Source organism: Hippoglossus stenolepis, chromosome 1 (assembly GCF_022539355.2).
Source record: "Hippoglossus stenolepis isolate QCI-W04-F060 chromosome 1, HSTE1.2, whole genome shotgun sequence".
In the NCBI taxonomy this organism is placed as follows: domain Eukaryota; kingdom Metazoa; phylum Chordata; class Actinopteri; order Pleuronectiformes; family Pleuronectidae; genus Hippoglossus; species Hippoglossus stenolepis.
This window is the reverse complement of record NC_061483.1, coordinates 25,094,168-25,120,567: the sequence shown is the minus strand read 5'-3', so window position 1 is coordinate 25,120,567 and position 26,400 is coordinate 25,094,168. Positions and strand designations below refer to the sequence as shown.

General features: G+C 40.2%; 1 protein-coding gene across 2 annotated transcripts in view; it reads left to right on the top strand.

Moving 5' to 3' along the window:
• The window catches only part of LOC118113410 (synaptosomal-associated protein 25-A), a 38,306-nt gene extending 12,111 nt beyond the window's left edge, over positions 1-26,195 (top strand). Inside the window, exons 2-8 of one of the 2 annotated variants that reach the window (XM_035163123.2) lie at positions 3,746-3,851; positions 5,107-5,148; positions 13,689-13,737; positions 19,005-19,122; positions 22,875-22,994; positions 23,761-23,905; positions 24,755-26,195. In XM_035163123.2, coding sequence (XP_035019014.1) covers positions 3,780-3,851; positions 5,107-5,148; positions 13,689-13,737; positions 19,005-19,122; positions 22,875-22,994; positions 23,761-23,905; positions 24,755-24,823 — 615 coding nt within the window. In that variant the 5' untranslated portion in view covers positions 3,746-3,779 and the 3' untranslated portion in view covers positions 24,824-26,195. Of the gene's footprint in view, positions 1-3,745; positions 3,852-5,106; positions 5,149-13,688; positions 13,738-18,641; positions 18,760-19,004; positions 19,123-22,874; positions 22,995-23,760; positions 23,906-24,754 lie in introns of both variants that reach the window. The other variant, XM_035163124.2, reaches the window with a different exon arrangement.
• Positions 26,196-26,400: the final 205 nt, after the last annotated feature.

The window sequence follows — 26,400 nt, the reverse complement described above, 5'->3', positions numbered from 1 at the left end:
CACGATGCGAGGAGCACGCAGTTTGATTTTGGTTTTGTTACACACTGTAACTTGTAAACTAAGTCAATAAAATAAGTCGAGATAGGGAGCAAGTTAATTGAAATCTTAATATCTTGTGTGTTACCTTACTCACAGTCAGTCAGTGATGGAGCAACTTGCTGACATTTTGAACTTCTTAGCCCTCTATGGCTTTGTCAATCAATCAATCAATCAATCAAGAATTTATTGTCATTTCTAACCAACAGTAAAACTATGCAGTGTAGAATTAAATATCGTTTCTCCAGGGCAGTGCAATTTCAATAGTATCTAAAAAACAAACAATTAGATTTTATAAAACAAGAAACAAGCAGTGTACAATAAGAGACCTATGAGCAAGACATTATGGCCGAAACAACTGTACAAGTGTAGGTGACATGAAACAGTCTAGGATGTGGGAATAACAGCAGAGTTCAGAAGTGGCAGCTATTTGAGTCCGACTACCCGTGGAAGGAAACTGTTTACGAGCCTTGTTGGCCTGTTGTTCCACCACTCTGGTCCAGACTGATGATATTCAGACGCTCATGGTCTCCAGAGGCTACCGCCTGCTGCCTTGAGTTTTCCTGTTGCACTGTGAGGTTGACGTGTTTGGGTTCTTGTGGAATATCTCAACAAGTGGATGATTTGCCAAGAAATTTGACAATGTTTTATATTACTGGTTTAACACTGCTGACATTTCCACCAGCCTCACCTTCCCACTGTGGCTAGTGCAAATATAATGTTGGGTAAATGTTAGCATGCTAACATTAGTTAGATTGAATGTAAAGATGGGCGATGTGTCTCTATTTTATACCAGTGAACAAAGATAAAGCTAAAATATCCCAGATACAGGTGCCACCATCTTGTGCTTTTGACTTCATTTGGAGTCGGTGTCTGCACAGTAGCTATCGGGGGATGGAGCCACAGTATCGAGGTCCTGCAGATATACTTGCTTGATCAATTCACTGTCAGACGATAGCTAATGGGCTCCTCGATTGCTGTGCATTGATAGTACTATTAACAGTAGATTGACTTGAGATGTCATAGTGTTTGCTTGACTGCTTGAAGTGTCCCAGTTTTAAAGTCAGGATCTTGTAATCATGGCTGTAGACACTTGTTATAACATAGAATGAATCTGATTCATTTATGGTAAAACAAATCAAATGTCAATGTCATCAAGCAGGAAAGCTGTGCTGGACAGCAGTTAAACCAGAGTTAAATGGATGTGAGTAAATGTACAGGTCAGGAGAAACAAGAAGCTGGGCTGTACGTGTGACTTAACAGGAAGCAGCTCCACTGTCAAGAGATAACCAACCAATGACTGATCAATAACCCAGCAGAGTATTACCCGGGGCAAACGGATGTGGTGGGGAGAAGATGACACATAGAGCATGTGAGAGAACACAGTGAGATGACCAGTATTTAATATTTAGCTTAGTTTAAGAGGACGCTCTGTTTTATGGGACATGCATCAGTGGAACATCAATACTGTTGCCACTGACAACACGACCACAGCAATGCTGTCAACAAGTGGGCATGAAGGGAGCATTGCCATGGATATGATCAGTCTTGGTTTGCTGCCATTTTGGAAACTTCAGATGGTTTTTCTAAAATGGAGCAGATGGCTGTGATAGTAACCTGAATACATTTCTCCCAGTGATCTGATCTATATCTGTTCACAGTTCATATGGTCTGAATTTTAGAAATCTCTACTTGCGTCTGAGCAGTTTATTACTTTTATTACTAAATCTGTGAATTTTCTCTTGTGTGACATGAACCTTGTCTGCTCTGTGTGGATCACATGTAATGTTGCTGATTCATGACTTGCAGCATATGTTGCACTCTGGATTACAGCATCAGCCGAAAGTCTACGATGTAAAATGTCAACATAAATATTTTAAAGTTCAACTACTGTATGTACTGGGCAGAGCTGACCAAAAAGCACACGCACGCACGCACACACGCACACACACACACACACACACACACACACACACACACACACACACACACACACACACACACACACAATTATAGAAGCACTTTGAAACGGCAGTTTTTTTCCTCTCCCTCCATTTCCTTTCCCGGCACATGTTCAATTATTAATCGGGCTGACGACGCCGCTGAGATGGAGGCAGAGACAGACAGAACAAGCAGATACTTTATCAAATATCCAGCTGTGACTCTACCTGACCTTGTGTCCGCTCACCTCAGTGGCAGGAAGTCATTGACAGATGCCTGAGACAGAAATCTTTAAAAAGAGGCACTGGCTGTTTTTGCTTTTTTTATCCCCAAAAAACATGAAACCATACTGTAGCATCCGTCTCCTGCTGCAGTCCCAGTGTTTGATTGAGTCCAGCAGTCGGTGGTCCCTCAGTCCCATTGCTACACTGTACACTGCAGTGGATTAAATTACATGAAGCATTAATGATCCCCAAGCTGAAAGCTGCTGGGTGGTTAAATTTATATCAGCGACAACACACATTAGAACAAAAACTCTTCAATGTGAATTGTGCAGTATAAATAGAAGTGCTTCAGACACACAATTGAGATCTGATTGGAGCAGATCAGATTATTTGCCTCTTTAGAAGGTTAATTGTTCAGAGCGACAGCAGCAGCAGCAGCAGAGTGAGAGAGCGAGGAATTAAAGAAACACATGAGACTGGGCTGAGCTTTTCTTTGTCTCCTCATCTTCATCCCGACCAGCAGTGGCAGCATGTAGCGCTCAGCCTGCAGAATAACAGCCATCAATTTTTCATGGACCATACCTCCAGGTCTGCTGCGTGTGGCTATATGAAAAACTGTCTGGCAGCGCACCAGAGGAACCAAAATAGACCCCGTCTCTGTCCTGACACTTTCTTTTCACTGATCGAGTGATGAAGCCCCTCCTTCGTTCAGCTTGATTTACTGTTGATCCCTTCACACTGTAACTTTAGTTCAGTTAACACATTTGCTGCCCTTGTTATATCTCATGCTTTGGTGTTTTTTGTATTGTGCCATAAACTGTGAACAAGCAGATATGACAAAGCCTTTTCCCACTGGTGAGCTCTGACAGCACTGACCTTTTTCGGAACCATCTTAGGAACCCAAAGAAGCTCACCTGGGCTGATCCGTAGTTCCAGTGTGAAATAGATATTTGACAAGTGTTGACGTCAGGATTCAGACGGGGTCATGTCTGGTGTGGAAAGAGTGTTTGAAGTTGTGATCGTACTGTTACAGACCAAGCTGACAGAAAATGCCTTGAATCTAAAAGATAATTCACTAGTTTTTGGATCAGAGCTGTGCTGCTTCTGTGATACATTAAGGATGTGTAAATATATTCATTTGAGTTCATGTGTGTTTTTGGTATTGTTGGGGACACGTTAAGTAACAGGCTTCTATAGATGCAGACCTAGAAATGGCCTCAGTGAATAGTGTTTGTGTTTCATTTGAACAATTTTACTATAAAACACTATTTTAGAATGCGTGATGACTTGATCTATCACTCAAGCTCCCTGGTTTGTATTTCATGTCATGTACCCGGGGCTACTCACACTCAGCAACGCTTCCCTTTGTGTTGTTTTGATGCACACCAGCTAATCCTCTAAAGGCTTTTACTAACACTCAAGGTCACATGATGTCCATCAAATTTATTTATTTGTTTGTGTAATAACCTGTTTTCCTCTCTCTCTCTCTCCCTCTCTCCCTCTCTCCCTCTCTTCCCCTCTCTCTCCCTCTCTGTCTCCTTCAGTCTTTCTTGTCAAGGTCCAAGTTCAACAGTCATCATGGCAGACGAAGCAGACATGCGCAATGAGCTGTCCGACCTGCAGACACGCGCAGACCACGTAGCTGATGAGGTGCGGTTTAAGACACACACACCTGTGTAAAGCTGGATTAACATGCACATTGCACATATGAAACACACACACACACACACACACACACACACAATGATATTGTTTGTTCAAATAATGAAAAAACGATAATACATAACTTTCTATAAATTAATTTTATTAGTCCTTCCTTCAAGCCAAAAGTATGTGTTTTCATTTCTGTTCAACTCCAGTCTCCAGTCAAATGATGATAAATGTGGTCATGGTCACTGGTTGAAAGTGAATATGATTTAAGAGATGTAAACTTTCTTTCCATAAAAAGTATTTCACACACTAATATCTCTGTGGACATGCACAATTCAGTGAGATGTAACCTGGGAGGTGCGTCTCTAATCAGTCAGTCAGTCAAATAATAACTAATTTGCACATCTGACGCCATAAAACAATCTATTAATTTTGTTTCTGTTGTAGCATCCTCTTCAAATATATAAATAAATGAACATGAAACTTACTGCATATGTGTGGGGGAACATGACAAACCAGAAAGAAGAAAAACCGAGAACATTTGGTCAAAACTTTCTCTGCAGTCTGAACCAATTTTTGGTCTATGACATGACCATTATGCTGTGACATTTCAAAATGACCTGTTCTCATAAGGACACAAATTAGTCTCCCAAGCCTCCCGGCTGCAGCTCCTTTACTGTGACCCCCTTTGGTTTAGTAATTTGTTCAGGACGTCTCCTTAATCAAGACTGTGATGGATTTTTTTGGGATAAGGGAGAACTTTCCCGTCTTTAATGAGTTGAGAGGAGCTCAGGAAGAGCAGATAATTCTGTGCAGCGGAATAATAGAGAAGCTCAAATGGCCTTATTAAACATTCATGAGGAGATAATGCAGGGCCAAGAGGCTCCATAGATGTGATGGGAGGAAACAAGAGGGAGGAACAAGGTAGGTAGGGGATGGATGGATGAATGGAGATGAGGAGATTACCAAGGGGAAACAGTGAAATAAGGATTAGGAATGAAATAGTGTTTGGTTAAAGAAATGGATGGGAGGATCATGCAGAGGGCAGGAAGTTCGCAAACAAAAGGCAAAAGATGAATCCTGGAGGAGAGAAGACGAACAGTCGAGGCTAATTATACGAGTCTAGTATCGTCTATATAATTCTAATATTAATATTATAAACCCATACTTCCATCTGAAGATATCTGTCTCTGTTTCTGCTCTCCTCTGGCTTCTCAGCTAATCATCTCTCTCTCTCTCTCTCTCTCTCTTACAGTCTCTGGAGAGCACTCGGCGTATGCTGTCTCTGGTTGAGGAGGTGAGTCTGAGGAGCAATCACACACATCACATCACCAACCACAGCAGCAGCAGGGGAATAAACATGCTCACATTGGTCAACTGTTGACATCTACCAATACCGTCCCTGTGCTAAGTAGTGAAGCAGTTTTTTTCTCCCAGTGAACAGTTTAACAACTCTTCTTTATTTCTACAATATGTCTAAACCTCAATTTTAAGTTAATTCAATGATTTGTCCAAACATAAAATGCCTCAACTTTTGAACCTTTTATATACTTGACACAGATGCTGGTTAAAGAGAAATGGCGTGTGAATGTCGCACATACATACTATAGCCTTAGGCGGGGTACATCATATCTCCAGTCTATGACACGGTTGACTCATAAGCTGCTTTCAGACATGCAATGAACTCCGGACATTTTCCAAAACTGTTCCTGCCAGCCCCCTTGTAAAATGTCTGGAAAGTATCTAGTAGATTTTATACGTCATGTCCTGCCTCCTGCATGCTCTACCCATGCAGGTGCCACCCCTCATCTGAATGTAAGACATTTTTCCTGTAGTTGTGAACATGTCTGACGCAGACAATCTCCTGCTCCTTCTTCACAAATGTCCAAACCCAATATCCTTGACATTTTCTAGAGTTCATGTCTGAAAAGACGTATAGAGACAAATAGCTATCCACATTCACATCCACACGAACATGCAAAGTCTTCAATTAACCTAAGCTACATGTCTTTGGACTGTTGGAGGAACCCTGAACCTTCTTGTTGTGAGGTACTAACTACTGCACCATGCCGCCGACCCGACAGAAAATATTTTCACATCTAAAATATTTAAAGTATTCACTCATGTTTAAAATGTTTCCTCGTATTAAATTTTTCTTCTCAATTGTAAGTAGTTATGGTGATGCAGGGAGCTTTATTTTGCATGGAACTGTTGTGGGCACATATAATGATCATACTGACATTGTAAACTGAAGCCAAATGTTCAGCTATTCACTGAAATGATCAAAAGAGGTGCTTGGAGTCAGAGCAGCCTGACCTTGTTGCACAGTAACCATCTGTAGAAATGTAATGATGGAGTGGACAGCCAGGTGTCTGTGCTGGGTTGGTTCATCATGCCGTGAGCTGCTTTGTCTGTGAGATTTCAGCTGAAGAAGAAAAGGTTCAGCAAAGATATCTCTAATAGCCAGGTTACTTGGGAAACGTGGGGAAAGAACCTCCTTGTATGTATTGCTATAGTACAGATGTGCCCTTTTCAAGTCTTAACTACCACAGTGTCTGGAGAGGATGACTGTTTTTTCAATGATTGTTTAAAGGTGTTTTCGAGAAGAAATTGTGTCTGTATGTCAAGAAAAATGTGCATTAAGTTAGCTGTAAGTGCTGCCAATGATGCAGATGTTGTTGGCATTAAATCAGCATGTGTTTTGGGACTCTAGTTTCCGTTACACTCCTGCTGGCCTAAGAGACCAGCCACATGTCTAAATGAGGAACAGTCCTGCGGCTGACAGTGACCTGCACAACAGACAGGCCTTGTCACTGACACTGACCTTTGAAGATAATGCCAGGAGAATGCCACTGGTTCAGTTCAACTGCTGGTCGGTGTTGTTATTATATCTAGAGGTTTGTTAGCTCGGAGTCTGTTCCCCTGTGACACTCCCAGACTGTTGTTCTGGGGTTAAACACCAGTGAAAGAGAAAGAAGCAAACAGATACTGTGTCATTTATCTTCCCTCCTCTGTCTGACTGACAACGCTCTTTATCCATCTCACTTAGCGTCTCTCCAGAGAAATAGGCTCAATATAGACTGCAAATAGGCTATAAAGCAAATGGATTATGGATGAGACTCAACAGCTGCCTTCTTATATAAAACGGTCGCTGGGTTATTTTTTTCAGTTAGATGTTATAATATGCTTTTCTCAAAATGTCTTGATTTAATGAAGGTCACCACTAATTATGAAGCTGTTATAAGTCATGAACTGTGGGAAATGTTTAGAAAATGGGATCTGGACATTTTCCAGAGTTCGCAGCAGGAGATTCTCCAAGACAGACGCGTTCACAGGAAGATGTGCAGAACTTACAGAAGAGGTGCGACGTCTGGGTGCAGCGTGCAGACAGGACACAACGTATACATTTTGCTGTTGCACTGAATTTATAGCTGGTCCCTGACGCCAAAAGTTCCAGAATCAAGACGACTTTTCAAGTTTACATCTTCATCGGCGTGTGTGGCTCCTCTTTTTCATCCTGAGATATTTGTATTCTTTAGTTGTTTTTTTCTTCAGTTTTTCTGTTAGAAATGTCAACAGACCCATTAATTTGTGGTGAATCTTCCAGACATTTCCCTGCTGTATTCTCACATTAGCTCATTACTCTGACATTTACCCGAAAACATTTTCTACCAGTGGGGCTGGCAGGAAAAGTTCTGGGAAATGTTCTGATCAAATGACATTTCTCAGATACAGCCCCTGAGGGTGATTTCAGGAAAATGTTACCTACCTCAGTGCTGAACGCAGCTTGAGACAAAGTGACTTTCGTTCATCAGTTTTTATTATTCTGCTGTATTGCCACTATTGGCGTTACATGCAGACTGGCTTCCAGCTTTGAATCATTTTGGTGAAGCTGGTGATTCTGTTCCTCACCTTACTTACATTGAACCTTTCCCTTACACAGGGAATTGTGAGGACACGCTAATACTCCATGACCTCGTGTTAAACAGGCTTATAGTGAAGCTTACACTAATAGAATAAGTGGAGAGCAGTCGGGAAGCAGTCACACCACACTCGTCCAATCATCTATGTGAGATCTGTGCAGTGATATCCGCCTGTTCAGGCCTGTCCAGATCCGAGTCTGGTCTGCAACTCTATCAGATATATGCATCTGTAATAAGGTTTGATGCTTTGTAATGCTCTGCTGAAAGGCTATTAAAGGACAGTGATGGCGTTTAGCCTTAGCTGTCTTGTGTTTCCGCTCCGAAGCTCAAGCGGTGCCATTAATATTACCATTACCATGTATTATCATTCATTCATTATTAATGGAGGGCAAGAGGAGAACAACTCCTACAAGCAAAGCATAGATTAGTCAAACTCAATTAGATTGGTTGCAAGGCTCAAGATGTTTATTTGAGCATCTCAACTTAAGTTTTCTACCACACAAAGGTGGCATGTTCAATATACTGTACTTTATCTGTTGTCTCTCGGATTTGCTTGTTGTTGTCAAGGGCTACTTTCTCGTGCTAATTTTAAATGTTTGGAATAACAGCTTCATCCACTTAACTTCTTTGCATCAAGTCAAGATGTTAAAACTTCCAATTCCAAGCATATCATCGTACATACCAAAATATTGAACTAGTCATTTAATCGTTACCAGTACCAATATGACCAATAACTATAACTAACAGATACCAAAAACAGTGGGACATAATTGTTTGTTGTTTAAAAAAAAAAAAACTGCTTCTCATCCAATCTACTTTACACTTGCTGGATGCATTGCTGGGTACCCGGGGGGTGCGGTGTCAACTGTCAAGTGTTTTAGATGAGTGGTTGCCAAGACCCCAACCCTAAATCTCTATATATTTATATCTGTAATATAATATGTCCTTGTCTCATGTAAATGTGTCCCATAATTCATTCTCTGGACCCGAGTACAAGATGACCTTAAGATGGCAGGGAATGTCAGGGTGTATCTGTATCAACTGGCTGACATGTTCACCTTGTCGAACGTATAAAATCTGCATGTCTTCTGAGTTTGATGATGAAAGGAATTGTTTGTCCTTTTTAGAAATAAACTATTTACCTTTAGAGTTATGTGACAAAATCAATAGTTCTCTAATGTTTCTGATGTTCACACTCTGTAAATGTCTCTATAGAGCTAGCTGCCAGTTGGCTTAGCTTAGCACAAACACTGGGGTTAGCCTGCCTCGGGCTCTGTATTTATTATTAAGTAATAAAGTTGCAAGATATGGTATCAACCCTTTCATCTTACAGGTGAATAGTCGTATTTCTTAAAATGTATTAGTAAGTAATTACACAAATTATCATTCAGAATAATTTGTTGTAAATGCATAATTTACTGTGATGCAGCTGCCTCTATGACAGTATTGTTTTGACTATTAAAATCTACTTTTTTAATGAACTCTGATTCACTGATAAGTTATTAACATTATAAAAACAGCAAATATTGGTGCATCAATAGAATTAGCATAATTAATTATATTGGGGATAAATTGACTTTGTAGAGCAACACATTCTTTTCTCATTTTCTCAAGACCGATCCAGAGAGGTTTATATTAAAAGTGTTATCTTCACTCAGAGCCTGCGAGCAAGAGAAATGAGACACTGGATCAGTGGCTCGGAAGGAAATGTGAAGAAAGTGAGAGAGATGGAAATGAAAAAGAGAAAGGCGAGGAGAGTGTAAGAGATAAACGGAGAGATAAAGAGAGGAGTCTGTGAAGGACATCAGTCCAAATCCAGTGTGTCCATGGAGCAGTCATCTGATTTCATGAGCAGCATCAGGCCCGGGGTCAGACAATATATTACGCAAGCTGGACATGATATCACATTCATGAAGGCTGTTATAGGCCTTAAAACAGGTACTCTTTAAAAAAGCACACCATAGCCATTTTAATTTCAGATTTCAGATCAGAAATTTGATAAAAGTAATCCAATGAATACATTTATTTACGGCTGTTGTTGGGACACCTGTCTTGTTCTGCCTCGTCTTGTAGTACGCCAGTCAGATAGCCTACTTGGGATTTTACCACATTTGTGATTGTTTTCAGTCGGTAAAGGAGAAACAAGATTTAAGGTCTAGAAGACTTTTTAGGATGGATATTTTGAAGATGTATAGTCCTACTCTAGACCCAAGGTAACTTGTTTGAATATATGCCGACATTTTGGAAAATTCTACCACAGGTCACCTGTGAAGTAGCTTATTAGGACCTATAGTTATGTTTTACTGTTAGCAGCCCTCTTGTGGCTGTAGTAGTTATGACAGGAGCAATGCTTTTTCTTTTATCCATGACTGTTGCACAACCTTAAACACATTTTTGCTTTGGTAACCATGATAACAAGCATCCTAACTGTTTCATAAGCGTAACTGCATATATTTATTATCGTAAACATGACAACAAAGGTCAGATATGCTACTGCCAGCACTCACTGTGTACTATTGAAAGCATGAGGACCAAGGTCTGGAGCTTCTCTGGAAAGTGCTGTTTCCAGAGGCGCTCCTCCAGACAGTATCAGATGCTAAGGATCAAGGACATGTATGGTTGTGAGGTTTGAGGATGTTTGGCTTGATTTGCCTCTTAGCCAAAGAGTTAGATGAGAAGATTGACACCTTTCACAAACATTATCTCACACTGCCGTTAACTGCTATATTTTCCTGGAGCTGACAAAGGTACATGGACACCTTTAATCAGCCAACCAATAATTTGATTACATTGATTCCAAAATGTACGGCTCCTCTATTGATTTGTGTTTTGGTATCAGATGTCACCTCGGGTCACCAATGGCAGGACAGCAGGTGGACATCTGGGTCGTTCTGGTGCACTTGTCTCTAAAGTGACTGAATTAGAATAGGAGACCTTAGAGTGGATATCTCAGCGAAAAATCAATACCAGGCCACTGGGGATTCTGTCTTAATGTCAACAGACCTCCTCCGCTTTCTCTGTGTTGCTTATTTTTCTTTTCGCACTCTTCTTCGTCTCTTCTTCCCTGCAACTATTTTATTTTATACAATTTCCTGCCCTTAACATTTCTTAACTGACGTTGATTGTGTTTATTCTAATGACTGTAACTGATACAGACACCACGTTAAGTCTTTAAGCAACACCTTCAATTCACCAGAGGCAACCAAGGTTTTATTTGAAGACATTCATTTTATCAGCCAACCAAATACTCAAATAGACTTCTTCACACCACCACCTCTGCTTAGTACAGTACACTTAGTACATCTCTATAAACATATTAACTTCCTGAGCAGGTGGTGGTTTGGGTAAAAACGGCAAAAACAGCATCAGGTTATTAATGGAGACGTTGTGACTCACTGCATCACGGCAAAGTGTGAATAAGGCCTGATAGTGTGTGTGTCCGTGTGTGTGTGTGTTTAACTGGCCATACAGAAAGAGGTGATGTCACCGCATCACACTTGGCCAGTTGGCATGGTCAGACATCCTGTCCTGTGTAGTGTCCCTCGCATGTCTGTGATTTCCCATGATTCCATGTGGGTAAGCAAGCAGAATCCCTCTATCAGCAAACATTAGCTCTGCTCAGGTTCCCATGCTGAGGATTATATAATTATTCTTTACTTGTCTGCAAAGCTCATGTAATTAAAACCTTTGAACTTCACTCTCACACAGATCCATGACCATTGGAAGATTTTTTTTCACAATTAGTTTGATTGATACATACATCAGTGACACGTCTAGATGGCCTCCAACTCTGAACTATCTATCTATCACTGCTCCAAGAAGATCAGAGCACTTTGATCCAAAATAGCTGATGCATGAACTGAATGGCCTTTGGACTTTAATATCTGTTGGAGCAGGCCTCTGGCTCGTGGAGAGCACAAAGCTGTTGTTTTGTTGTACGCACGGTGGCTAATGTGGTTATTGTGTGCTCACTGAAGTGTGTTATTATGTGATAAAGCCCTCGCGCAGACACAGAACAGCGTATTTGCATAGATTTCTGTGTACTGTGCGCACATTCTGTATGTGTGTGTGTGTGTGTTCTTGTGTGTCTGTGCTTGTGCCAACTCTGTAAGCCAAATCAGAATGTAACATTACTGGAGCTTTGTCAACAAATCTCTGGTACCAGCCCAGTGAACATAACAAATATAGCACATGCCATTTGGTGGACGAGTTTATCCAGAGAATCTGTGCAGAATTATCATGCATGAATATTTATGACAGTATGATATTTTTTTATGCCAGAATCTGTCTATATGCCTCTATCATGTCTCTAATATAATTTATTTAAACAGCTAAACTGCAACAGCAAATATAGTTTTATAGGAAACATAATCGTGACTGGATTCAATTTTCTATTTACATAATGAGGACAGGTCTTTAATTAACATATTTATGAATAAATCACACGTCTTTCTCTGATTCTTATTTTTGAGTCGTTTTTAGACAGGAAACAAAGCAAATCTACTACTTTGACCATTGAGAGCTGGTGTAGGTCATATATTTCTGCCCTTATTGAGCAATAATTCAATAATAACCTTTCAGCATAATGTAAACCAAGTGATCTGACAGAAAACTAAATGTCTGCACCTTCTCTAGCCTCTATTTCCTGTTTCCAATCTTTCCTGTGATGTGAGACTTTGACCAATCACAGGGCAGTTCAGAGAGAGGGCGCTCCTATTGGCTGTTCTACTAAGCAGCTGCACGTGCACGTCCCTATGGTGAAAATCTTACAGGAAGGCTCACTATTCTAGCCTTGGCAACAACTGCCAAAGAATCTTAAAAAGGATTGAATAACATTTAAAAAAAGAGTGTTGGACAATAAATGCACTAAACTGCATGTGGGTCATCTGTCACAAGCGTGTATGAAGCATGTGTATCTGCCGTGCTCATCTGGTGGGAGGGGCTCAGGACAGAGAGAGAGAGAGAGAGAGAGAGAGAGAGAGAGAGAGAGAGAGAGAGAGAGAGAGAGAGAGAGAGAGAGAGAGAGAGAGAGAGACATGTTAGTGTTAAACATTCTGGGATGACAATCAACATATTTTTCTAGCGATCCCACCAACTGTAGTTTTGTGCAGGCTGCACTGAATCACCCCAAACTACTGTGGCTCAAATGCAAAGGCTACAACACAAATGCAAAAGCCACACAATGGAAAAACAACCACAACAGAGATGAGTGACAAAGGATGTTGACAATGAAACGAGCCTAGTTACTGCTGTCAAGTGAGCCGTCGTCTGTGAAACCCCAGACAAGTCAGTCACCGCTTAAACTGAGATGCTTGTCTGTCTGAGGTGCGATGGTACATGGTGCTAGAAGCGCCCGGAAAAGGGAGATAGCAAATGTTCTTACTTTTAGCTTTTTGGTGCTCCAAGCACCGTGTTATGGTTTTTGCACTTAATGTGTGTGTGAGACATCTCTGCCACTGTACCAACAACACATGTGTAGATGTTGGTTGCAGAAACTTGTGCACTTAATTTTTTCTTTGGATAAAACTTGAGATATAATGTGTTTTTTAGTGCATTTTAGAGGTCAAAGCACATGTTCTTACCTTTGGACAGAACCAGGTGAGATGTTTGCTGGCTGTAGCTTCATATTCATATGAGATCAGTATCAATCCTCCTTTTCAACTTAAGTAGTACATGTCCAAAAATGTCAAGCTGTCCCTTTCAGGTTGACCCGTTCCCACTGTGCCAGACAAGATCTGTCACCCTGAGAAAAAAATTATTTCAAATTGCAATTTGACCCCCCTCTGCAGTCCTGATAGCTTTGCTCTATTCTGCACAGTTGACCTTCACTGACCTGTCACATTTATTCCTCTTTTCTTTCCTCCTCACTTCTCTTTGTTCTTTTCCTCTTTCTCCCTCTTTCTCTGTTTGTTAGAGCAAAGATGCCGGCATCAGGACCCTGGTCATGCTGGATGAGCAGGGAGGTAAGCTGGTAGGGAAAGATCACCTCACACTGTCTCTCTTACATTTGCTTTCACTGGTAATCTGCTCGACCGATTCTCTCCTGCTGCTGTATTACGCTGTATAATGGGAGAGTCGTCATCAGCGGTGCATCCGGTATAACACTGTAGAGTCCCAGTAGACACCAGGGAAAATAACCTTTATGGTTTAATAATGACTAAAGCAGGAAAATAATTCATTTCTATTTAAGCTTTGGCCAAGTCTATATTACCTTAACTTAAATGTGAGCTAATTAGGCCAACATTATTATACTGGATGTTACTGTTGAGCTAGCCTTCTGCTTTGCTTAGACAAGTGTATATTGAGTTAATATTATATGTTGATTATATTTTAGCTAATGTTATTACTTATAAGTCCTAGAACAAATAGATCAGTGTTTCTAACAATGCTCTCTGAAACCTGGTTGACATGTTTTCCAGGCACCTGACTGACTGAGAGGTCAGAGGTCATCTGGTAATACATATATTTTAATGTTAACCTTCCTTTGAGGTAAAATATCTACTAATTTGACTGGTAACACACTTGCATACTATTTTTCTTATAGTCCTCGACATCCTCTCCAGGTCTGCCAAGTCTATGGCTCAGTTCATTAAGAATAACAAGAGCACTTCACTGACTTTACAGGTCCAACAGTTTTCTATTGTCTCACAGAATCCTACTCGGTCCCTTTGTGTAACGTCCTCTGTGGTTCTGGCCGAGCTTTTTAAAGTCTGAAGACATCACATAAGTGACATCACATAAATCAGCAGTTCCAAGCCACGTTTGCCTGTCACCACTTAACTAATGTGTCCATTTGTTGCCTCTCATCAGTGGTAATGGCCTTTTTGGACATGAGCTGTGAACAGTTTAACCTAAGAGTGTTTTTTCTTGTTCAGATTGCTTCACATGTAAGATGTTCACAAGGGTTTTTGAGTATTAAACCAAAATTTAGAGAAAAAATAAGTTTGATATAACAGAAAATATTATCAAATGTCGTTATGCTACACTCTGCTACAACTTATAATAACTGAGATTAATTGCACCAGAATGAATTAAGTAGATATTTTACATATTACTAAATTAAAATGTATTTTGCCACAAAAACTTGCTCTTATATTAGCGATTAGTAGTTAAATATTTACACCCAGAGCTGCCAGATGTAGCTTAACCGACAAAACTAATGTAAGTTTGTTAATGGATTTTATTGTGACTATATTATGACTTATATGGAATCTGGACCACACATTTGACCTCACACTTTATCAGCATTTTAAGATTTGATTTCACGAAAGAATACCATATTTTACAATACCAAAACATTATGTAAATGACATTGGCTTCAACGTCTCATAATGTTGGTTACATAACCAGAATTGGATATTTCCTTTCACTCTAAACTGCACAAATACGAAACATGCACCTAGCTATACCTGCATTTACATAAAGTCAGCAGTCAAGCTGAATATACGTTTATTGTTGAATCCATGCCAAAGCTATTTATGTAACTTCCTGTTAACAATGGTGATTGGCACTGAACAGGTTCTTTACACATGACTGACATTTTTACTGCCGAGCTCAGTTCTGAGGTGTTAATGCCACAACCCAATTTAGCGAATCAGTAGTTTGAAAATAAGTAGTTGCTACTAAGATATTTAGGAGGGAGTTTACTCACAAGCACAGCAGTGTATGTATAAAGATGGTGCATCCAAATCCTGATGTTTGATAAAATGTAAGATCACACAAATGGATGATTTTAGTCATATCAAGTGTTTAAAGCTTTAAATATTATAGAGATTTAAATGCTTGACATCATGAGCCTGGACAGTGTGAAGAAACAGATAAACATGAACAAAAGAGGAGAGAAATGGCTAAGTTTGTCCGACCCACTAACAAGCTTGACAGGATAATTTCAAAGTCCTATTTTAGTCTGAAGATTTTTGCTAAATGTTAGAAGACTTGAGATAAAAATAACAGTTAATACCTGCAAGGGTATAAACTGGTATTTTCCGGACAGGGGCTGTTGTTTTCTGTGCAGATTAAAGGAACATTTATTGGGTGCAGCAGAGCATCTATTCATAGTGTGTGTGTCCTTTATATAGTTCCATGCGTGACAGAGCAGCCTAATTGGCCTGTCAAAGGAACAGATAGCTGCTGCCTCTCTCTCTCTCTCTCTCTCTCTCTCTCTCTCTCTCTCTCTCTCTCGTCTTCCATCTGGAGTGACGGCTGCCACGGTGCACAGGATGCCAGATTTACACACAGATTTACATTACCTCAGTTTATGTCCTCTATACCTGACCCCCCTCCCACCTGTCTATCTCTCCTCCCCTTTCTTCTCTTCTTTTCTCTATTTCATGTTTCTCTTTTCTTTCCCACGATCACCTGCTCTTCCTCGCTTTGGTTGACCCCCTCTTCTTTTCTCTTGCTCTTCCTTTACCTGAAGATCCCTTTGCTCACATTACTGATTAAGCTGATTCTTGTCTTCATTCTTTCTATTCATCCTTTGCTCCTCTCCTCCTTCTTTCTTACAGCTACTACTGAACTATACATGCCTCTTTATTATTTGTCTCTGACATATATTCAATGATATTTACATCAGGACTTCTCTAATTTCCATGCCTGTCGTAATTAATAGGATGTTTTCGAGCTGTAAACAGGAGTGTAACTGCCCTTTACACATACACATACACACATACACACAGTTCATACATAGGAGGAGGTTTGTCTCGCAGTGATGTACTACCTGTGCTGGTGGTCTCACTGCAGCGAATGACTTGCTCCCTGCCTGACTGTTACATGCACGTTGACCCAAATTACACCTCAGTCAGGGCTGATGGATTGCAGCTACGCCTCACTGAGCTCATGCGTGTAGCGAAATAGTGACTGGCGATGCTTTTGCTCGGAGCACAAATCACTGGTTTCATTGCAACTCCTGCCGGTTGTAGATGTACGAGGAACATGGTTGATTTTGGTTCGTAATGATGAACTTTAATTGGCTGAAATGAATAACTGGAGATGGTAAGTTTACATCTCCATCACAGTTTGTCCCACTGACTCTTTTTTTCTGTTTCGCTCGGACCAATGTTCAGTTATGGGGCAACCAAATAATAGATTCACTTACACATCAGTTAATGACACACGGCAAAACCACTTGTACACATCAGTGTCTCATTTTCATCTTCATGATGTTGTGAGTAAGTCAATTTAGCTGGTGGACAGTTCAGTTTAAAGAGTTCTGTCTTGCAGACGAGTTAAGGTAGTCTTAATTTAAACCTTTTTAGGAAATGTGAAGAATCAAATCCAAGATCTGAATACGATAGAAATGTTTGAATACATTTTGAGTCTTTTGTGCAGACATGCCTAAGTGCGTATTACAATTCAAGATGGAGATGTTAACACCAGGAATGCAGCACATAGACAATAAATGCAAAATTGACAGCTAAGTATTACCAGCATTGCTTTAATTAATTCAATGTGGCTTAATGCCAATTAGCTGCTTGAGTTTTCAGGCTCACTGTCGTGACTTCCTCTGACATTTAAATGGAACAGAGCTATTGATCGTGCTGTTAACACCTGCGCAAGTCAGAATGACTGCTGTGGAAATTTCTGGGTTTTGCACTCGGTCCTCGGAGGAGAGAGGGAGAGGAGAGGAGAGGAGAGGAGAGGAGAGGAGAGGAGAGGAGAAAGGAGGAGGAGAGGAGAGGAGAGGAGAAAAGGAGAGGAGAAAAGCGCAGTCCCCCTGTACTAACTTTTCCCACTTATATAGTTGTCTTTATGAAACATTTATGCCATTTATTTGTTCAGATGTTAAATACAATTCAGGATGTATCAGATGGAGCAGATGTTTAGTAAGGAACATGTAGTTTTCCAGTCCCTTGTTTTGTAGCTGTCATGGGGGCCAGGAATTATTTATCACTTTTTTTAACATTGTGAGAAAAGTAAATGGAAACGGCAGCTGCCAGATAAGTTCAGTGGAGTACAAAGTTTGTCACTGACTTCTGAAGGATGATAAATGTAGTAGAATTAAATTTAAATACTATATTTAGATAAATATAAGTAGAGTACCTGAAGTAGGTTTTAAGTAAATGCACTTAGTTGCATTCTGCCACTGATGCCAAGGTCGCCACTTACCGGATGTTGCTAATGAGTTCAAACAATGATCTACTGTAATGCAGCAGCTAACCCTAACCCTCATGTGTGACGAGTTTCTTCTGGAAGACAAAGTGGCCCTTTGCACTGATGGAAATGATTGCTATGCTGTCCTGTGACCATTAAAAAGCCAGGGAGAGGACGTGACCTTGAATCAGAGCCTCTCCGTGGCTCTCTAACCTCTTGATCACCTGAGTGAGGAGACGTGCACGGCTTCACGTGCCTGAATCATGCCGTGCGTCATATTCATTTTAGGACTTGTTATTTCCTCATTCTTCTTTAAAAACCCTGTCACATTTGAAATGGGTTAGTTTCCGGTTTACCTCAGAATGTGGGTGATGTGACTTAACATCATCACAGCCTTGTCTTTCACTCTCTCTGACATTCATCTCTGCTTTCATCGATGTGCAGTCGTATTCAGTCAAAGTGGCAAAGATAACATCAACTTCATGTGCCGATGCAGCTGGAGGAAGCATGCTGCCACTACCACTCAGATGAAACACTTACTCAGAAAACAATTATGTTCCTCTGGATGGAGGTAGGAAACAAAAACATAGAATCATAAGGGAAAAAACACATGCAAAGCAATAGATGAAGGAATCATTTGGTTTATAGGTAATCTTCATGCTTGTTGCCTGCTTTGCCTTCTGCCTCTAGCCAAAACACCTTGCCTGTAGCGTAGAGCGCCAAAAAGCAACCAGTCAACTTTATTTCACTGCTCTCATGCCTTTGTCCCTACCAGAACAACTTGATCGTGTGGAGGAGGGCATGAACAAGGTGAACGCAGACCTGAAGGATGCCGAGAAAGATTTAAAAGATATAGGACAATGCTGTGGTCTGATATGCCCATGTATTAAAAAGTAGGTACCGGCCGGGAGCTGTGCGCTCTTGCCTGTCCAGTGCTGGTGGTGGTGGTGGTGGTGGTGGTGATGTCTGATGTCTCTCTTGTCACAGTCAATGTCTTTTTTTGTCTCTTCTCCTTTGTCTCCCCCCCCTCTCTACTCCCCCTTCCCTCCTTCCCTCCACCCACGACCTCCTCCTCTCTCTTCTCTTCTCACGTGCTTTCGTACTTTTGCTGGAAAAATGACAATGTGTTGGTAATCAGAACAACTGGAGCGCATCGAGGAGGGGATGGACCAAATCAATAAGGACATGAAGGATGCAGAAAAGAATTTGAACAATCTAGGACAATTCTGTGGTCTATGTTCATGTCCCTGTAACAAGTAGGTGCTGCCTGTGTCGCCCGACTGCATGTGTTTCAGTGCCTGCCTATACCTGCCTCTCTCTCTCTCCGTCTGCCTGCTTCTGGGGAATAGAGCATGGTGACCTGTGGTGTGAGCAGTCAGGCCCATAGCCACGACAACACACTCTCTGAACAGGCACCAGCACTGCATGCACGTGTGGGGGTTTGTTTGCTTAAGGGGAGACTGATTGAGTGAAATATAGCGTGCATGCATGAACACTACACACATGCACAAAAGGGCCGATGCCACTTTATTTGCTCTGCGGCCTCCGAGGCTGTGTCTGTCCTCAAAAGCCCTTCATTCCACATTGGATGAGAGATTCTCTTCCAGCAGGTAGCAGCATCAGCAGGGATCTTACAACAACACCCACCATCCCCCTAAACCCCACCCAGGCACCCACCCTAACACCCTGCAGCGTGATGCATCATGCTGAGTCCAACCAAAGGAGAAATCAACTAGCTGCCTTCTTTACCACATTTTGCAGCCATTTGGAAATCAATGGATGTTGCTTTTTTATGTTTTATATAAATAATTGATTGCAATAAATTAAAAGTAAGGTATCTGATTTAGTATTTGGGAAATTACTTGTTTTCTAGCTGCATGAGGAGATCAATACCACTTTCATGTCTACATGGCCAATATGTAGGTGGAGCTAGCAGACAGTTAGCTTAGCACATACCTGCAGATTGACAACAGGTCATAAAGCTAGCCTCAGCTAACAAAATCCACCTAGCATCATCTCGAAAATCCATTTTTAATATGCATCAAAAACAAACCTCTAGGCCCACACCTCTGTCACTGAGTTCAACAAGATGTGTAAGATGTGTTTAGTGCTGTTTTGATAGATTTTCTTAAATCTGTGAACAGTGTCATGTTAGCTGTTTCACAATCAGAAATACTTCATTGATCCCAGAGGGAATATGGATTTCATTACAGTCGCTGCAGCCAACAATAGAAATATATACAGGCCAAGACAATAACAGTAAATAGAAATAAATAATATAGGTAAGAGTATAAAATAAAAGTGCATTATAATACAATATATAAAATAAAAAGAAGCTGAGTAAGAATATGTAAGAAAATAATACAGTATTATATTTATTTACTCTTCTTTCCAGTTTTTTGATGAGCTTACTGTCTGCTGGTTGGAGCTTCATATTTAGTGCACAAATATGAGAGTGGTATCTTCTCATCAAACTCTCTACAAGAGCATATAAAGCATATATCTCAAAATGCTTGACTAATGATGTATTTCTTAAAGGTTCAGTGTGTAAGATTTAGGTGAAAGAGATCTATTGGCAGATATTGAAAATAAAACAATCCCAGTGCTGTTTTCATAGTGTGTTTCATCTAAATTGTATTAATTGTTGTTTTCTTTACCCTAGAATGGGCCCCTTATATTGAAATACTTTATATTTATATCGGGAGCAGGTCCTCTCTACAGAGGCTGCCATGTTTTTTACAGTAGCCCAGACTGGACAAACTAAACACCTTTTGAGTTTTGATGACAACTGAAGGCTACCACAGGTTCTCTTTCATGTTTGAAAGGGGAGGGTGAGGTGAGGAGTAGTCAGCTGCAACATGCAACTTCACCACTAGATATCACTAAAGTCTACACACTGAACCTTTAAGTCTGATTGATTTTTTTATTTTTAATCTTGAATGTATATTTGTATACATCGTTTATATATATATTTATATAAGCTTTTTATATATATATCAGGGTAATGTGAAGGTCATGCAACTTATTAAGATTCAAGCAAAATAACTTCAAAATCAAAAACGCACACTGAAGATACATTTAAAACAATGAGAGCTACTAAATATCAAACTAAAGATGCTTGAGTTGGCTGTTCCCTCTCCTCCCTCAGGACTGTCCTACATAATGAAATATCATGCATGAGTTAGGCAAACTATTTTTATTCGGACACTCGATGGATTTCAAATGCATGGTTTTGCCAAACTCCTGCGTGATCTGTTCTCTGGGCCTCAACAGCCAAACTATGGCCACCGAGTCATGTCTGAGCTCACTACACTCTGGGACCACTACATGTACTCTCTCTCAGAGCTATAGAAAACACAAGTGGTTGAGGAACCAACAATTAAAGGGCTGTATTTGGGTTATTTTGTTTTCGATTCACAGAAACATATTTCTTAGTGGATGCTCTTGAAATGAAGTGATGCCTTAATGGTGCAGTATATGAAAAAATCCTTGATTTTCTATGTTAGATGTGACCTTGAATGGTACATTTTTGTAATACTTTTTCTTTGCCTTCTCTGTGTTACTACAATTAATATGTCCATGGAGAATAAATATCATCAACAGATATTTTAACAACAGGTGATTCTTTTCTCCAAAACAGGGCTGAGCAGGATCTTGACATGTAACACATGTAACTAATCTGCTTTATTTGCATCACAGCAGTCATTTTATAAGAGGTGGTGTCCGTTTTTAAAGAAACTACCTGTTTTTACACCTTTTGTTTACTGTATGAAGTTAATATTCGGGATTTCCTGCCTCCATTTGGTCCGTTTGGGTCCTGCTTCCACACGTGGTGGTTTTTGGGTTCAGATCTTGTCTATTCTATAGCTCTCTGGTCCTCCCCGTCATGAGCCACTCGTTATGTAATCCTGTGGTTGTGTCATGTGCATCATCTGAGCTAGACTCTTTATACTGCAGCCCTGGGTCAAATAGCAGAGGAAAAAATAATTCTTGCTTGTTGTTACAAACTGTCTGGAGGGTCCGATGGGTGTGATTTACTGCCTCAAGACAACAATGTTGCATGTGTGCAAATCATGTTTATAAAAATTCAAAAAGCAGTTGTGTTATTCTCAATGGTGACTTCCATCCATAAGGCACTCCATGCATAACAAAACAAATGCTAAGAATTACATTCAACTATTTGACTGTATGTGTATTATCCTAATTTGCATCCAGAAATGAAATGAAGGGCTGATCAATGCTACTGTGTTAAATTCCTGCATGTAAAATGATCACATTCACTTTATTTAATTTTTATTTTTTTGGGGTTGGTTCTCCACAGTGGATCTAACTGTTTGGTTTTCTTTTAACAGATACAACATGTATCTGAACCTGTCCCTCTCTACATGTTTTCCATTCCCGTGTCAATGCCTCTGCCTTGCATGTGCTCTCACTCTGCATGTTTACATGTACTGCATGTGCGTGTGTCTCTTCTGGTCACTGTGTTCTGTGTTTGTGCTCTTCTATATGTGCTTGTGGGAGAGTTTTCTGAGTCTCAATCACTTCTTAACACAAGCCACATGTGAGCTTATTGTGCTCAGATTCAATTGATCTGCATGTGAGATCAATTATTCACTAACAGACTGCAAATGCATGTATATGACTTTTATCATACGTGGCATGTTGCTTTTTCGTGGGCTGATTGGCTTGAAACCTTACTATACAATGCATTCTAAACATATATTCATGTATATGTTTTCATAGTAAGTCGCTAGAAAACAGGCACTTCTATAGACATACACAGTAACACTTCACTGCACATGCACATGGCACACACTGTGGCCGATGTACTCTTAAACATACACCCACAGTGCACCTAGTCTTGGTTACATTTTCAAACAGTTGAATAAGTGCACACACATACATGTACACAAACAAATACATCTACACACACACACATACACACAAATACACACAAATACACAAGACAACAGTTTCACTGGCCCTGACTGAAATGTGTGTGTGGCAGGATTAAGGGCGGTGGCCAGGCCTGGGGAGCGAACCAGGATGGGGTGGTTAACAGCCAGCCTGGGGCTCGAGTGGTGGATGAGCGTGAACAGATGGCTATCAGTGGGGGCTTCATCCGCAGGTAAGTTTACTCTATGTGTGTAGGTGTGGGTTTGCGTGTGTAGCTAGCATGCTCACTTCTTTCTGTGTGCTTGTGTTTGCACATATTTGAGTGTGTGATAGTTTACAGCTACAGTGCTATATGAGGCTTTTCCCTAATTAGATTTAGACCTTCAAAGTAAAACATATCATTCACCATTATTGTATATTATTGTATAATATGGTGGTATATTATTATTATGGACAACATATCAGTCACTTTCATACTGTTTGCAGCAGGAACAAAGCATCAATAAAAATCAAATCAATAATGATGTTAAGACCCTGACAGACTGAAAGAATCCTCAGAGTCACCGGGACACATTCAGTTCAGTCTGCAGCAATAAGTAGCCATGATTCATATTTAGAAAAAAACATCAGAGAAAAATATTTGCACGTTTACTATTGAATGTTATTCCACAAGTTTCCAAACTTTTTTGTATGTGACCCTGAAAGCAAAGCCTGTTTAAAAAGTGCTAAAAGTATCTAAAGATAGCAATTATTATAGATAATTCCAACAAAATTTATGACGAATTTCGGTAAATGTTGGTGATTTTTGTGACACACTGAAGGGGTCCTGACTACAATACATAACTCAAGCATTTTCAATCTTAGAAAAAGTCATGTAATGTGCTGTCCATCCTACTATATATATATATATACACTTGTTTTGTACCATATTGTACTGTTCAGTTTCTGTACAACACTGGGCAATAATTATTCCCACTTCCTCCTCCTATGTGCACCAGGGTAACAGAAGATGCCCGGGAGAATGAGATGGACGAGAACCTGGAGCAGGTGGGCGGCATCATCGGTAATCTGCGTCACATGGCCCTGGACATGGGTCAGGAAATTGACACGCAGAACCGCCAGATTGACAGGATCATGGAGAAGGTACTGTGCAAGGAGCACTACATGTATCGACCACTGAATGGAAGAATATCAGAGAATTTTAAATTCATGGTTATTGGTGGATACAAGTCAATTTCAGTTGTTACTAGGCAACAACCTCTCCAAGTTGTTGGAATAGCAAACAAGCATTTAATACAAAGTTGGACAACGATGGTGCCATTTAGAAGAGTGATTCTCCAAAATAAAATATACAATACAAAATATATAAAAAATACAAGTACACTTTTGTTGTATTGTAAGCTGCAAAATATTCCAGACTACTTTTTAAATTGTGAAACCAGTTCTTACCGTATTTACATTAATGCTTTCTTTACAGCATCAGATTTAAACATAAATAAATTGTGGTTGTAACACTATATTTTGAGGATAATATAAGACATGATAGGCTTTATCAATCCTATGAAAAACATAGGAAAACAACAAAAGTACATAATTTAAGAATAAAGTTAAAAAAAACATACAAAACGACAATGAGAGTCTGCAGCAGGCTGCCACCCAGGAGGAGACTTTGGGGAAATAGGGCTGGTAATGTGAGTAAATGAAAGGCTAACAACTGAGAAAACAATGTAGCTAATATAGTGTGCACATTATAGCATTTAGCTGATATTTAGCATGCTAAGCATTAGAATATGTAGTAGCGGATGGAGTTTTGCTGGTTCTGAGCAGGTTAAGCCTGGGTTTGACACACTAATGGAGAATATTTGATTCATCCTTTGTCCAGTAGTTCAGCATGTGCCTCTTTATTAACCTTACTCCCACCTCCACCAATAAGCACTGGCTTTACAACTGTTACCTGAGCTGTGTCACAACCTGTCGTGTTTCTCCTTTCAGGCCGATTCCAACAAGACCAGGATCGACGAGGCCAACCAGCGTGCGACGAAGATGTTGGGCAGTGGCTAAACTGCGGCGAAAAAGTGCTTTCATCCCTCTTTTAACCCCAGAAACCCTGAAAATAACAACATCAACCAAAACCCAGTCCAGCACCCATCACCAACGGCGCCCACTTCCTTGGCTCAACAGCAGGCGCTGTGTAAATCATGCTTTTATTGTGATACTTGTAGTTTGCACATGTACACATATCATACGTTCCTCAGCCCTCATTCCTCTCATCACTGCCCGTCACCTCCCTCAGCCCCACCCCCCTTCTTATTATCAGTGTTGTTCTGTGTTGCTCTTTTAATTTTGTTAAGAAATAATAGTTCTGTCACTTAACATCCACTCAAACTCTCTCTACTCTGTACCAATGATTCTTCTATGGCTTCATTGATTCTAGATCACGTGTCCTGTTTTCTTCATTGCTCTTTTTCTAAGCCTGCGTGTAATATAAACTGTATGTACAACATGTCCTCACCCCCCTGTCAGAATTCTGGTGTCGTCAATGTAAGACACACTGTGTATTCATCAGTTATGATGTGATGCTACATGATAGGGCCAAAGTAATTTGCCGTTAATATAATGGACATGAAACCTGCACATGTTCATAACCAAGGCCACTATTTAAATACAATTATTTAATGTACATATGGAGCTGCTTGGATCTTAAAGACATAGTAGACCAAGGTATTTCTAAGTATTTGAGCCTCTTGGATGAAAATGTGACTGTTGGAGCAACCAGTATTGTGTCAACCCTATTGATGGAGCAGTATTAAAACAATTTGAGGCCATAGATTGTATAGTATGTACGTTTTCCTCAGGGAGCTAAATCTAACCATTCAAAAGCAAGGGTTGAGTTTTTAATCAATATGTTGTAATTCACAAAAAATCATATATGTATCATAAGGCTATATGTATGTGTGAAAAACTGCATTTGTGTGTTGTCTGATTATTGAGGAGGTCTTTGACCATCAGACAAATATTGGACATTAATCATAAAAACTAACATAGTGATTGATGATGAAAAGGAGGTGGAGCGTTGCTAGGGATCATAGTTCAACAGCAGTCGATCCCACTGTTACACAAAGTTACAGGATATTTCTACCTATTCACATACCAGGCCAGACCGCTTTACCCGTGTGTCCACCCGAGCAACTTCAAGTAGTGCGTTAAATGTGTTATGCATGTCCATTTACGGCTAGAAGACACTGAATATTTCATATATCCAAACCAGAAATATCCTAACATGGCAACTGCATGCTACATATGTAGGCCACGCCGAGGAGAGGCCCTTATTTATCTGCAATTGTGCCACTCTTTTTGTTTCATGTCTCTTTACCTTTCCAGACTGTGACATCACTGTAAAATAAATAAAACCATCATAAACGTAGAAAACAAACTGAGCGTCCTTTGTATTTTTATGACACTGGAACACGGATAGAGTTTATATTGTGAGAGAATGATTTTCATGGTGGATCACTATGGTTACTTTGAACTGCAATGACAACTGAAGAGCTAAACTGACCAGATGAGCTGTTCTAATGCACTTACACACCTATTTAACCTGTATACACGTTAATTCAGATATTGAAGTTTACAAAAGC